This window comes from Oreochromis niloticus, linkage group LG17 (assembly GCF_001858045.2).
Source record: "Oreochromis niloticus isolate F11D_XX linkage group LG17, O_niloticus_UMD_NMBU, whole genome shotgun sequence".
Classification (NCBI taxonomy): domain Eukaryota; kingdom Metazoa; phylum Chordata; class Actinopteri; order Cichliformes; family Cichlidae; genus Oreochromis; species Oreochromis niloticus.
In genome coordinates this window covers 4,443,530-4,459,082 of record NC_031981.2, presented here as the reverse complement: position 1 = coordinate 4,459,082, position 15,553 = coordinate 4,443,530, and the positions used below count along the sequence as shown (strand labels likewise).

Sequence of the window (15,553 nt, the reverse complement as noted above, 5' to 3'; positions counted from 1 at the left end):
TGAAGTGAAGTAGTGGATTATGAAACCAGTTATCACCCAGTTTCTATGAACAAATATTGTTTCTGTGAATTAATATTCTCGAAATGAGGTGGTGGCTTAGAAAACCAGGTATCAGCCACTTACAATGACTGATCCTTTCCCTAGGCGTTTCAATACCCATTCTTACCTTACCTCAGGTAACGTCAATAACTCATTTAATGTGAGATTGGGCAATGTCTCACAGAGGTTTCACCTGTCAACTGGCATGTCCTATGCCTGTTATCACACCTCAGCTCATGTAACCACATGATAAATAAATAAATAGTGATAAATAGTGGGTTAATGACCCTCAGTAACAACTCCAAAGCAACTGACCCCACTAGGTGTTGTTGTAGAACTAAAGAACCAAAATATCTGCAAAAACCTCATGAAGTCCAGTTATGTTCGCCTCCCTGAGCCTGGTTCTGCAAAAGAGCTCTTCCTGTTAAAGGGCGTTCTTCTTACTACTGCCAACTCCTTGCTCAAAGTAGATTATTAAAGTTATCTCTTTCACTTTTTGAAGATTTCATCATTCAAAATGAAATGACTTGAGAAGAGTATTCATGCTGTCCTTATAATGTGACTTTCCCCCCCCACTTAAAGGCTTTTTTATGTAAACTGGTGAACGCCCGGGCTATCTATAAACATAATCTCATCTGTTTTATTAGAATACTCAATTCCTAGTAGTGGTTGTAAATCAATATTCGGCATTCCAGTAAATACTGGAAGAGTACAATTGATGTGTGTGCAATGTCTTTAGCTGTGACTTAGATAAAGATCAGACCGTAAAAGGCAAGGCGTATCCATCATGCTACAAATAAGACACTATCTTAGTGACGGATACATTTTTGTTTTTATTGAAAATTATAACCTCAGTACTGGTTGAGTGGCTTCGTTAATACAGAACAGATATTTAAGCAGATGTACCCTCTTGTTGTCGGCCTAACTTAGTCGTCTCACGTTTAGCTTTAACGTTTAACAAGCTCAGACGTGCCAGACGTGTCACGCAGCGGATTTCATTCAAGTAGATTGCGGATGTGACGGCAGTAGCATAGCGGTTTGTGCATGCAAAAGTGTACGCTTGTGTGTAACACCGGCGACCGCCGCCGCAAAATAAAAATAATCAAAATGTCGAGGATTTTGAGTGATGTATTTGATTGCTATTCGTTTCTTATCTGATAAGTTGGGTTTATTTTGCTTGCATTGCATCTCTGGCAATTAATTAACATGACTTGTTTTTTTTTCCATGAGCAGGAAGTCATTTTAAAAAATTAAGCTCCGCCACCGGTGTGCGCTAAGACACTGAGCATGCGCTTCTTTTGGTCATTCGATTACCAGCATGCATCAGGAGAACATCTTTTTTTTCCTGGTGGGTGGGGCTTTTTGAGAGGCGTTGCCGCACAGCAAGGACTCGGGGATTATATACCCGGTGCTAGTCTTCGAGCAGTTTCATACATTGCGCATTTGGAAGCACATAGGTGTACTGCAGTTTAAGAACAACAACAACAACAACAAAAAACAATAAAGTATTTCAAGAAATATCGACTCCGCTATGGCTAGCTACATCCATGTTCCCGACGAGGCTCCCGCTGTGCCCAAAATAGACGTGACAGTTGACGAGAACGACTACAGACCTGGTGCACTGAAACTGATGAAGGAGCTGAGACCAAACTGGAGGCCGTCCGAGATCAAAATGAAGGTGCGGTTTATTTCATTACACGCACTTTCATTTCATGTCAAATGTTTACTGATTCTACCATAGCTTTTAATTCCCCCACATATCAAGTATTTATAACTTTACTGTTTTAAAAAAGGGACGTTAGCTATTAAGGAGTAAACCACCTAAAAAAAAAAAGCTGTTGCCGATGTTTAATATTAACTGGTGTCTAACATTAACTGTTAACGGTTAAACAGATGGGACCACTTCAGACTTCATTTTTATGAGACGCTACCGACAAACCAGGAAATGAACGCAGTCAATAGTTGGTCTTTAAATGTGTTTGTCTTTACTTATTTTATTTATTTATTTTCTTCGTTACACGACACACGCAAAAAAGAAAGGGGGGAAAAAAGAATTTGCAAGTGTAAGTTTATGTAGGGACTGCGCTAAAGAACGATTGATGTGACTGCGCAGATGCGGGCTCATAATATTGCCGACGTTAAACTGTTCGCTAGATGTTCTTGTTGCAAGTTAATGTTCATGCTGCTTATTCTTCCCACACACCCTTATGTGATTTGAGAATGGTTAGCCCGTCAGCTGCAGCACACACTTTATATTATCCGCACTCAGTGGATGCTGATGCTGTGTCAGGGTGTGACCGTCAAACCATATTAACCCGTGACACACATACCTGGCTTCATTCGGACCACATTTTAACCGAACAATTCCAGTTTACAGTTCAAGACATCAGACAACTGCAACTGTGTGTTTCAATGGCTTGCACTAATACAAAGATGCTATGCATAATAAAGTGTCATGACGTGGATATTTTCAGTTTACTAGATTTATGATTTCACAAATATAAGGCAGTCGATTGTTTGTTTGTTTTTTAACAGAATGTGTTAACAGTAGTATTAAAGTATGTATTAAACGTAAAGTTCTGGAAGAAATACTGACTCGAAAGGCAACATGACTGTGGGCTATTTACATTTACATAAGAGGCTTAATCTAATCTTATGAGAGTGCAAATTGATGTTCCAAAGTTTAACACTTCACGTTACCCTGCAGGATAACAGTGTGACATGTACACATTACAACTACAAACAGACACCCAGAAAGTGGTATTTTCCTTTCTGTGAACAAAGTGGAGGTGTGGCTCTGCTTGGTAAACAGTGAGGATGAAAGCTGGTCAGGGGGTCTGCCGTTCTTGCCTGTATTATTCATCAATGAGCTCAAAGTGGGGAGTCAGCAAATGCCAGCCATTGCTATCTAATGCAAAATAAAATTCCTGACAGTCCTGTCATTCTCCGTCAATCCTAGATGGAGTAAACAATTAGGGTTGGTATGCTGCCCCCCCCCCCCCCCCCAACTCTTACCAAAGTGTTCAGAGATTGTAAAGCGGAAATCAGCCAGAATGACAAAACCCAAATTTTTGTAGGATTCTTCTTTGTTTTGCAGTATTTTGCCACTTCTGAAGCCTCTCAGATCTTACGTAACGCCAAAACAGTGTGGGCTCTCAGGCTCAGAATTTAAATAGAATCATGTGGACAGTCCCACTTCCTCTAATTGTAGGTGTCAAGTTGGAACTTTGAAGAATGGGAAAGATGACATTCCGCTCATTAATCTGTCCTCTGCTCTTGTCTTCCTCTCTGCAGTTTTTCACAGACGGAATAACCAATAAACTGCTTGGCTGCTACGTGGGTGCGGCCATGCAGGATGTGGTTCTGGTCCGTATTTATGGCAACAAAACAGAACTGCTGATCGATAGGGAAAATGAGGTGAAGGGTTTCAGAGTACTGCATGCACACTGCTGTGCCCCACACCTTTACTGTACCTTCAACAATGGTCTTTGCTATGAATTTCTGCAAGGAACTGCACTGGAGCCTGAGCACATTCGCAGCCAGCCTGTTTTCAGGTAAAAAAAAAAATCTTTCTATGCAAAATGGAGCTTCCACAGTGTCATTTGACTTTGAGTGTTATGTGCCCCACCTTTCACCGCCTACCTGTCTGAGGCTAAAAATAGATTCTGAACAGAGCTCTATAATACCTGCGTCAGTGTTTTGGCTGATTGTATCTGCACAATTTGGGTGCCAAATATCAGCCTTTTTTTCCTTCCCTTTACAAAAATGACATGAACCATGTGATTTCATGGTTCTCAGTTTACAATCCAACTTTGTTATCGAAACAGTATGAAGTAGTTAATTCCATTCAATTAACTGAGAAAAGTCAGACAGACAGCAAATGACTTCATGCCAGAAATCAGTTTTTGAGAACAGGATAAGTTCATTTTCATTTGTAAGGTGTTTTTACTGCTTTTTGAAATGTACCACGAGTTTAAATAAAGCTAACAGCATTTAATGAGTCTTAACTTTAATAACATAATGAAAGCAGTTTTTTAAAAATAATTAGTTACTGAGAAGACTACATAATCTGATTTATAATACAGTTTAAACAATTCCCCTCCCTTTATAGCCCATTTGTGTGTCGCTGTTTGCTGTTGTAGTTAAAATCTTCTTGTTTTCTACCTTGCAGGCTTATTGCTAGGCAGCTGGCCAAGTACCATGCCATACACGCCCATAATGGCTGGTTACCTCAGTCTGACTTGTGGCTGAAGATGGGCAAGTACTTTACGCTCATCCCCAAATCCTTCAAGGACCCTGAGCAGAATACCAGGTGAGACCACATAGATCAAAGTTAGTTTGCCAGATCTGTTAGAGAGCTGGTTAGTACTCAGGTTCTCATTATGCTCATAATTTATAAATACGTCTCAAAGCCCAGTTAAGTTTCACTTCTACTATCTAAAGTAGTGAAATGCATTTCATATATTGTTCAATCTGTTACACTATGTATATGTCCCTTTTTTCACGCATGACTTCCCTAAAGATACCCTGCTGATTTTTTTTTTCTTTCTACCAGTTAAATTAACCCAATATTCCCCATCAATTGACTGTTTAATACAGAATCAAAATTCCTGACAAAACCGAAAGGTAAAATGTGAGTTGGCATTGTAACAAAAGTGGTTATGTAATGTGTATTAGTACTATTATGATTAGGGGTTTTGTTGTTTTTTTTTTTAAAGACTTTATTAAGGTCTAAAAATGAATTTGCCACATCTTTTTATCAGCATGGTGTGATATGACCTTATAGCTTTATCAGTGAGTCACATGATCCCTCAGGTTTTAAAGACAAAACACAGGGATATTTGTCAGGTGATTGTATCTGAGGAAGTACGTCAAGTTCTTTGCATAGCTTCAGGACATTTGTTTTGCATTCCCAAGAGATTATGCACATCTTTCTCTAAGTTTTGCTACATTAATGACCAGCAACCTAGAATAGTAAGGTAGCTCATTTATGGCTTAAAAGAAAGAGGGTCTGCGTTAGCATAAAAATGAGTTATGATTACAGTATCTCCCTCATATGCTTTTGCCGCTTTGTTTAACAGTAACAGCTGCCTTCAAATCTACTGGCACTTAAAATGAATCCAAAACAAACAGTTGCTTTATATGCTATTCATTTCCATGCAGGTCAAGCAAATATTAATATTGTAAGAAATACTATCAAGACTTGAGTCAGATTGTAAGAGGCGTGGCAACTTGAGTCATGTTTACTGAAGTGTCAGAATGTTTAATAAACATGGCCACTGAATATTCTTCTTTTCAATTTCCTCCTTTTACATTCTTGCCATATCCTACAAATAACAAAGAAAAGCAATTCATTTAACACGAGTCTTTTAAGAATCCAATCCAAACAGGAAGTGCACAGTGAAAATCTGTCAGTGACTGTTGTGGGAACTGTGTCTATTTTCTGTTCCTGGTATTCAAGATTTCTGCTTACTGCAGTTTTAACAGTGAGGCCACTGTGATAAAAGGTTATAATGTAACACCATTAGTTGTAAAGATGCTCTTAATACAACAACTGATAGTGCTAATCTCTGATTTTTATTTATTTTTAATTCCTGTAGTAATGCTTAGCCACCTTCTTTGTTTGTTTTCTGGCTCAGTTAACTTTTAAGATACTCAGTCGTTTTGTCATTCTGGGCTTTACTGACAAGTATGATTATACATATTTCCATTTAAATTAATAATACACTCCAAAAATAGACTACTTAAAATATGTACCCCCATAAAGCATGGCACATTTGATTTTCTTGCCTTCTAGTGCCTGTTATTCCGTTCCTGTTTTCTCCCATACCTCTGTTTCTACCTCTACTTTCAGGTTCCCCATACTGACTTAACTATCTCAATCTCCCATTGAATACTGCTCAAAAAATAAAAGGAACACTTTTAAATAAGAGTATAGCATCAAGTCAGTTAAACCTCTAGGATGTTGATCTGGTGAGTTAAGTAGCAGAAGTGGCTGTTAAGCAGTTTCAGCTGCTTTGCTGTTAATGAAATGGACAACAGAGAGACTGGGTGGTTTGGGGTTGGGGTTTTTTTTTTTTTTTTTTTCCCCCCACTAGTTTTATATTTGGCTAGGGTCAGTGTCACTACTGCTAGCATGACGTGATGCCTGGACCCTACAGAGGTTGCACATGTAGTCCAACTCCTCCAGGATGGCAAATCAATATGTGCACTTACCTGAAGGTTTGTTGTGTCTCTCAGCACAGTCTCAAGAGCATGGAGGAGATTCTGTGAGAGCTGGAGAAGGTCATAGAAAGTCCTTAACCCATCAGCAGGACTGGTATCTGCTCCTTTGTGGAAGAAGGAACAGGATGAGCACTATCAGAACCCTACAAAATAACCTCCACCAGTTCGTTGGTGCAAATGTCTCAGACCAAACAATCAGAAACAGACTTTATGAGGTTGGCCTGAGGACCCAACGTCCTCCAGTGGGCACTATGCTCACTGCCCAGCGCTGTGGGGCCCGATTGGCAATTGTTTTAGAATACCAGAATTGGCTAGGCAGCAGCACCCTGAAAGCCATTGGGTAGCTGGACGAAGTCCTTGGACTTCAATCCAATAGAATAACTCTTTTGTTTTTAACGTGCTACCCAGTTCATGTCAGTATGAACTGGGATCTGATCACTGAGATCTGATCTGTGTCCTTTAAGTTTTCTTGAGCAGTGTATGAAGAAAAACTTTTAAACTCTCTGCCTCTTTCAGGTTGAGCAGGGAGGTTCCCAGCGCACGGAGCCTCAGAGAAGAGCTGTTGTGGCTCCAGCAGAGCTTGTCTGTGCTCGGCTCCCCTGTCGTTCTCTGCCACAACGACCTTCTCTGCAAAAACATCATCTATAACCAGAAGGAAGGTGAGTATGACGGGGTGTAGTCGCATACTTTTTTGTGTGACTGAGTGCGAACTACACCGCTCCCTGCACCCAGATATGATTGCATTAACTAGATGATTTCAACCCTAGTCACATGCTACACTCATTGTCAGTGTTTGCATTGGACAGTAGCCGTAGAATTAGAACGGTCAGACAAGACAATCTGAGTTTGGTTAAAGCTCTTGATTGAATCTTTCATTAAATAATTTCTCCAAAGTCATGGCTGTTAGGTGAAAAAGTTGTGCAAAGAGAGAAGCCTTGACTCATGGATTTATTCTGTTTTCTAAATTGTCTGATCTGTCGTTCTAATTCTGTGTTGAAAATACAATTAGAAATGTTATCAGCTTGAAAAAGCAACATCATTGCATCATGCTACATACATAGTCTGTGTTACTGGCAGCATATGTTTTTGGTGCTATGTTGCCATTTTTGTTGGTGTGAATGTGAAGCAAACAGTCTTCAGGTAAACTTACTTTTGCACTGAGCTACTGCAATTATACCAGCCTATGAATCCAGTGGATTTATGTATGTGGGAGGGAGTGTTTAAGAGCTGTCAGCCCCCTCGTCAGTGTGTGACGAGGGGCGGGACCCTTCTTACAGCTCCTTGTGTCTAGCCTTTCTCCCTTAGGAAAAACAGCAGAGGCTGTGGCTGCCCCGCCCTGCCCCGGGGAGGCAATGGAGAGAGACAGACCTCACACACGGTCGGCTCTGAGGGCCCTCGCATACTCTGCCCACTCCTCAGACTAATCTGGATGAGTTCATGGCAGCAGTAGGAGCCAACTATCTAAACTATCTACCTGTCACCTTCCTTTTGCTACTTGGCCAACAGTTGTCCATCTGACAAACTATTGTTCCTACAGTACTGGTTATTATACACCTGTTTTTATAGGTGTCCTTGCTGTAAGTAACTCTCAGCACCACTCAAATGGCTAAATTTCAAAGCTGCTTTCTGCTTCTCTTTACAGTTTTTTTTTCGTCAATATTAATCTCTAGAAAGAAAAGGATGTGGTGATACGCTATTCTGTATTTTTCCTGTAAACTAACCCCATGATAAGAGCAACACTGAATCCAGGTATAGCTAAAGGTCCATGTTTTTTGGATTATTTCATGTGTACTACAGCACGGTGGATTTAAAATGAAGCCATCAAATGTGGTTAAAGTCTAGACCTTAGACTTATTCAAGAGGATTACAGTATGAGTTAAGGTATTGCTGGCATTTACTACTTAGTTCCTTCATTTTTAATAATAAATGTCTCATACATTACTCTGAGATGCTCTTAATTGCACTAAATGTGTATTCATTGGCTAGTCATGTCAACAAATTCACTGTTTTACTCTTGTGACTGAAAACCATTTAAAGAAAACCACTGAGACTTGTTTGAAATGACTAAAGTGTTGTGACAACGTTTTGGAGTTCTGGCTTTAAAAGTTAAAAATACCAATGTGTAAGTGATTCTTAGTAATTGTCTTTTCATGGGAATAGTTGACAGTAACAATAAAGAATATAATATAACTTTGTTTAAAGATATAACGAGCTTGTGCAAAAAATATTTTGCCAGGGCAGTCCTAAAAACAAAACCCTGCATACAGATACATTTCCAAGAAAGTGTAGCCACATACAGAACTTGAATAAAATCTGTTTTTCACATCAGGCGAAGGCTGAGCAAGGAAAAAGTTCTAGTGTCACCGGGCTTTGATTGACAATGCAACACTCTTAAATTCCTCAACACAGAAATGCAACATTTCCTGGAGTGTGTACTCTAGTTAATGCATAGATTTCTTGTATAGGCATGTCAAAGTTTGGGCACTAAATCTATATGCATGTTTGCGGAATTGCAGAAGCATATTACAGTCTTCAATAAGTAAGGGAAAAAAGATCTAGTGTAATTGTATCTGCCTCAAACATCCAAACAGAACTAAACCACACGTACAAATGACAACCGTAATGGAATGGCACCACAATAAACTCTGGGCCCTTCAGCTCCAAGCCATCTTTATTGTATTTCTGGCTGCGCCCACTCACAGTTGTCTAAGGTGTCGTTTTTGTAAATGCCGTTGCTGTCTTACCGTGCACTTACACCCTTTCGTTGAGTTGGCATAAAAAGAAATTGAATGGCTTCCATGCCACTTCCTGTCACTTCTGTTCAGCTGTAGCTGCTGACTTGAAACCACTTGTCTGCTAACGTGACAGCAGAGAAGCCACCACTTCCTGCATTGATAAACAAAAGAGCTGGAAGCGGTCATTTTTTCTTTTTTTTCCTTTTTCTTTTTTTTTTTAAACTGTCGCACACTTATAACAAAGCCTGCATTACTTTTTCCTGCTCGTTTCTTTCTCTCAGTCCAAGTCACAGGATCTTTTACTTTCCCCACTCTTCTAACTGTTGCTCAGATTTTTCTTTTTCAAAAAAAATCTCTGGACTCTGCCCCAAAGCCCTGTAAGTCTGCAGCTCAGCAGCTAAGGCAAACCTCTAAGAGCTTCATTGCAGAAGCAGTAGTGGTGTTAGGTTATTGGATATACAGCGGACCAATAGGAAGGGAGCAATGAAAGGGGAGTGTTAAGTCAAGGGGTGGTGGTTGGGCTTGATGGAATGGGCGTGAAAGAATGGCTAAAAGACAACTGTGTCAGTGAGAGTGAGCATGTGTGAAAGATGTTTGCCCCAACCTTTTCATCTGCTGCACAGGGGGGCTATAGCCACTGCCCGGAGGTGTTCAGTTGTGTCCCGCTAGGACCCACACGCCGGCTGGTAACCCACCTCAAAGTGTCTTTCTTTGTAGTCCAGCACCAACTCAAAATCTAATGTTCCATACACTAGGTTAAAGAAGCTAGCTAAAGCCAAAAATAATTATTAGAGTAGAGACATTTAATTTCAGTTTTTTTTTTTTTTTTTTTTTTTTTTTTATTATTATTATTATTTTTTTATTTTATTTTATTTTTTTTTTTTAAACAGTACTTTATTTGTTAATGTCTCTGTAACAAGTGGGCTTGTGAAAGTAAGTGTTTGCATTTTGACTTTCTTGACTGGATGCTTCTCTCTTTGTTCATTGTCTGTGCAGTGAACTCACAATTTCAGCAGCCTGCAGATGCACTCACGCAGCACCGCATTCTTTGAATTTTACCCTCCCATGCTCTTAGATTAGATTCTAAATTACAGTTAAATATAAATGTATATATTTTGCAAACCCAGCCTGAAACTGATTGTCTACATTGGCGGCTGTGTGGGATTTTGTGTGCGCGTACGTACATGCGTGCGTGAGTGTGACTCATAAACGTCACAAGACTTTGTGTGAAGCTCTCTGTTAAGCTGAGAGTTGTTAGTCCTGTTTATCTTTAGTCATCACTACTGGTGCATAGTTTCTTAGAACTTGTAAGTCAACTTGTGCTTCTAAGCACTTGTAACTTGAACGTGCTGAAAGAATGGATCAAATAGTGTGGTTGCTGTACATTTACTTTGGCTGCTCACCGGCTGCTTATTTCACATGTATGAAATGTACTATCTCTTTGTATTTTATCATCTTCCTCCTTTTGTTCCCTGTGCCCATTTCCTTTTTTGTCTTCAAAGCATAACATTCACTTGGCCATTTTCCTTTTACTCTGTGTTTGTGTCCAAAACAAATATTCTCTGAGAAGCAGGCTCTGCCCCTTTTTCCTTTACCATTTGCACGTTTCACATATTGCAGCATGCTTTGTACTCTTTTGATTTCTGCTCATATGTCCCAGCTGCCTTAAGACTTATAACTCAGCTTTCAATGGAACGTGCACATCTTGATGTTGTATGTTTCATCAAAATTATTTGTTTCTCAACACCTCTGCTACATTCAAAATGCAAACTCTTACTCATCAGCCCTTAAAACTAGCTCACTAACTGTGCCAGTCCAGTTAAGAAGTCAGAAAGATAGGAAATTACATGAAAAACCTTGACATTTTGAGTTATCAAAGGGAAATGCAACATAATCATTGTAATGTCTGCCTCCTCGTGTCTTTGTCTAAATGATGACGCTTCTGTTTCCAGGGAATGTAAAGTTCATTGACTACGAGTACACTGGGTACAATTACCAAGCCTATGACATTGGGAACCATTTCAATGAGTTTGCTGGTAAGTGTAACTCAAACCACTGACATATGTGAAAGTAATTTGTTTGCTGCTTTGCTATGGCATAGATGCACAATATTTACTCTTATTTCTGTTATATAGGCCTTAATGAAGTGGACTATAGTCACTACCCTGAGCGGGACTTTCAGCTTCAGTGGCTGCGTTCCTATCTCGAAGCCTATAAGGAACACAAAGGCCAAGGTAGTGCAGTCACTGACAGAGAAGTGGAGATCCTCTATGTCCAGGTCAACCAGTTTGCCCTGGTAAGTATTTGTAGTTGGTCTGGCGGCATCTACTTAATGATGGATGGATGGATGTGAAGTGAACACAATAGGCTACAGCCTGGCTTCGGAAGGCAGGGATGCACTGCATTTTTGTTGAAATGCATGTGGCATAACAAAGGTTTTTCTTTCTTTTTTTTCAATTATCTTGTACAAATAACCATTTTAAGCCACTGCTACAGTAAAGCTGCACCTGGCTGATCTGCAGTTCATCAGACCAAGTTGCATTTCTGATGTGTGGATCCATAAATATATTTCACAATAAGCTATGTATTTTTTATTTATTTATTTTTTTAATGATAAATGTAACGTAAATAAGAAAAAAAAACCTTTTTTCAATTAGCAGTAGTTTTATTCATGTTTTGTTTTGGTTTTTTTTAATCCTTTCTGTATTGAGTATTTGAGCTACTACATCACCAGCTTACTAGAAATCTGTTATGTTAATGTTTAATTTCAGCAACAAAAGGGCACTTTATATTGTATCTGTCATCAAATGTTGCTTGTCACAAAACAAACTCGATAAAGAACTCCCACACGGTATTCTAGTAATGAGTCTCAATCACCCACATTTACTTTGTGTGACTAAACGCACATGTGCTTTGGAGAAAATGAAGGGTGATGGGGAATCGCCTACAAAGCAAACTTGCCAGTAGAAGTCTTGAACTAAATATTTACTCTGTAGTTTAAAAAAAAAGTAGTTACCCAAACAGACAAATACTTTTGTACATTTGTGTAGTTTATATACTAGTTGTATAATTCAGCCTTTCCCCCAAAACGGTCAAAAATAAAGCGTTAACATTAGACACTGGCAAAGTCAGTGAGGTCCTTAGGGCTTGTTCTGAGATGATTCTCCATACTGTAAGCTGTTGGGTCAGTAAACACAAATTAGAGTGGTGTATGTTATACAGATACATATACTGATACACAGACATGTAGGCTACAGACTGCCTGCTCTGAATATGAGAGAAGGATGACTGACACGCTCACTAATGTAGCCACCACATGGGTAACAATAACTAAAGATAACTTGCAGCCTTGGTGAGACTCGCCGTTGTCCCGTGAGACAGATTCTGCCTTGTTTACTCTAAAGAGGAATAGAGGGCAGTGTGGAGGATGGGCAACTAAAACAATTTTATTTCTGTGTGAGCCGTTTGTAATTGTTGCCATAGGGCCTACTCCAGTTTTATACATACTTGTGTGTGTCATGTTGGATAATTGGAAATGACATTTACTTTTAGACTGTGAGCACATGGTGAAGCTTTCTCTCTCTGTCTCCTTTTTGCCTAGGCTTCTCATTTTTTCTGGGGTCTCTGGGCTCTGATTCAGGCCAGATTCTCCACCATCGACTTTGACTTCTTGGGGTAAGTTGCCCTCTTTAAATAATCTAGCGAGCACACTTTTCTTTGAGCCGTTTTATCTTGGTGTGGCAAGCACATTTTAGTAACTTAATCACATGTTTAAGAACAAAATGTTAAGCATCCACATGGATATTACAGGATGTTCTGTTATTTTTGCACTGGCATTTCATTGTAGCATGTCACGTACATATTTATCTCACTGCTGCTGTGTGTCTCTACTTTACAATCAGATATGCAGTCCTGCGGTTTAACCAGTATTTCAAGATGAAACCAGAAGCGGCTGCACTAAAATTACCAGAATAAAAGCCCGCACCTCCCTCATCGTCGTCTCCTCCTCGTCCTCAAACCTGCTCGGCACCTCACACGATGACCTCAGAGTGCCCTCTAGAGGTCCCTGTTGAGAAGAGCCAGAGTCTGAGTCCAGTTTAGTTCCTGAAGATCCCCTCTAAAGTCCACATCCATAAAGACTGAATGGGCAATGATAAACACGGTTAATCAGGATAAAGCCCATACTGTCAATATGGGTGTGTAAAGGACTGATTTTAAGACCCGCTATAATGTGAAGCCCACTTGGTTAAATTTATTTTCATTATGAATTCGGTTGATATTTGCATATCAGCTTATTGTATTTATAAGCAACTCTTCAGATGGCTCAGATCTGTCTAAGGCAGAGAAGAAGCATCATGTGAGCCACAGCAAATACATGGCAACTACCAGCATTATTTTTTGTCTTTCTTTAAAGGTTGCCCAGACATTAATCTGACTGCCTAGACACCTTCCTAATATCACATTCATGGGGAAAGCCCCTCAGAACCAGCCAAGGCATAGACCAAATTTATGACAACAGGCAAATAAAGCCTGCTTTATTTGCCAAGGATCCAAGATAAATGGTAGAAAATGCTAACATGGAAAGGCCGGTCCTGTCTCTCAATCCCATGTGATAGGAGCCACGCCACACCAAAAACACTTGTGGTCTGTCTTGTGACTCTTGTTTTCACCCTTATCACCCCCCCTACATTTCCTGTCCATGCATGGGTGGTGCCTGAGAATAGCCATGTAGTAAATATTTTGCTTTGTAAAGGTAGAAAACCGAGTTTCAGGGGAGCAGCTTGTGTTTACCTCTAAAATCTTCCTTAAATGAAATAGCTGTAGATCATTGAAAAGCCATTTGGTTTGACGGCAGTTCTCACTGTACTTGTAGTTTTGTTACTTTTGACACTTTTGTTAACTTGGGTCAAAGATACATTTCACTGTAATTTTTACATTCCACACTTGTAGTACTAGACAGTAAAATTGATGGATTTCACGTGGTAAGTTAGCAGTGTCCATCCTGTTAGGGAAGGATTTGGAGTCTTCATCAGGACTGAGCATTTTGTGAACACGTAGACCGATTCTCATTCAGGTGTGTGTGACGTGGCCTTGCTGGCTGTCAGATTTTTGAAGCACAGTTGGGATTCATCATGTTAAACAATGAATGTTAAATTAATGGTATGGAAAAGTGGAATTTTGGTAAAAGGAAGTCAAACTGATTATCTCAGGCTGCCAGTGGAACTTGAAGATAATTTTTAACAGCAATAACTCTTGGAGTTGGTAAAGAACTCTTTAAACAAACTGTTTTTAAAAGAATCTTTTAAGAACTTTTATTAAAACTAAGAAAGTGTAGCTCTCGGTGATTTAACAAGCAGACACCAAAGTGCTGATTGCCGTAAACACTATCATTTGTAGCACAAAGAATTGGAATAAAAACTACTTTGGATCATTAAAAGTGAAGACTATTTATGCATTTATTTTATTTTTTTAATTGGAAAAACACTTGCAAGAAAAATGTTTAGAAGAACCTAAGAGTTTCAGATCCCTAAACTGTTTAAATGTGACCTTGACACAGCAAATATTGCAACTGGTTTTTGTTTACTCCAAAACAAAATCACACGTTTGCAGAGCTCAGTGAAAGCACAGTTATTGACACAAAGTTGTCCACTCATGCAGTTATGAATAGATATAGAAGTGTCAGTCTGCCTCTGTGCCTTTTTTAAGTCTTATTTTTCACTCAAAGTAATGAACTTTTGAAAGTAAGGATTATTACTCTTCTGTTTTTAATTAAGTGTTGCTTTTTTATGCTGGAGGATTAAGATGGATGGATGATAAAATTCTCTTGGACCTAGGGTAAATTAGAAATTCTTGCCTTTTAACCTGTGACTTACAAAAGCAACCATCTACATAGTGGTAAAGGGTTTTTAATTTACTGGTTTGGATTGTGCTGAGGGAAAATTTCTAAAGGGTCTCTTGGAAAGTTGTTTGGAGTATTAAGATAGTAGACAGACAAAGTGTACAAAAAAATCCATCTGAATAATTAAACTGGATGAGTGCATTTTCTCTGTAAATCGAGTAATCTAGTCTTTTAACTTGAACCACTACATCTTAGAAATGCATTTATATTTAACATTATTGGAGGGTAGAAGGTTAATCTCTGGCCACTGTAGCATATGTTTATATGTATAACAAACGTAATGATAGCTTCTTTTTTTTTTCTTATGTGAATAGGTGTAAATAGAGGGAGGTTTTTTTGTTTTTTTTTTCTAAGAAATGAATTAAGGTGAAAAACTGCTCGATATAAAGAGTGAAACTGGAAAAACTAAATATGCTTAAAAATAAAGTATATTTACATTTACGCCTGCTATTGTCTTTTTTTTTTTTTCCTGTTTTAATATTGGAGTCGGGGGGGGGGGGGGCGGGGGTATATAGCAGGTGTCGCTGAATTGTCATTTGAAAGTTCATTTTAATTGAAATCTTAAAATTTTGACGTCCCCCTTTCTTATGGGCCATATGCAGTGAAACAGCGCCCCTCTACAAACGGTAAGGGAACGTCAGTTAGCCGGTGTGGT

At 39.2% G+C, this 15,553-nt stretch overlaps 1 protein-coding gene across 1 annotated transcript; it reads left to right on the top strand.

The window, feature by feature from the left end:
• The first annotated feature begins 1,387 nt into the window (after positions 1-1,387).
• Positions 1,388-15,339, top strand: etnk1 (ethanolamine kinase 1). Its single transcript, XM_003445139.5, has 8 exons — positions 1,388-1,717; positions 3,334-3,593; positions 4,211-4,351; positions 6,781-6,923; positions 10,952-11,035; positions 11,135-11,295; positions 12,601-12,674; positions 12,902-15,339. The coding sequence occupies exons 1-8, from the start codon at positions 1,571-1,573 to the stop codon at positions 12,972-12,974; spliced, it is 1,083 nt and encodes a 360-aa protein (XP_003445187.1). The 5' UTR covers positions 1,388-1,570; the 3' UTR covers positions 12,975-15,339.
• The last annotated feature ends 214 nt before the right edge of the window (positions 15,340-15,553 follow it).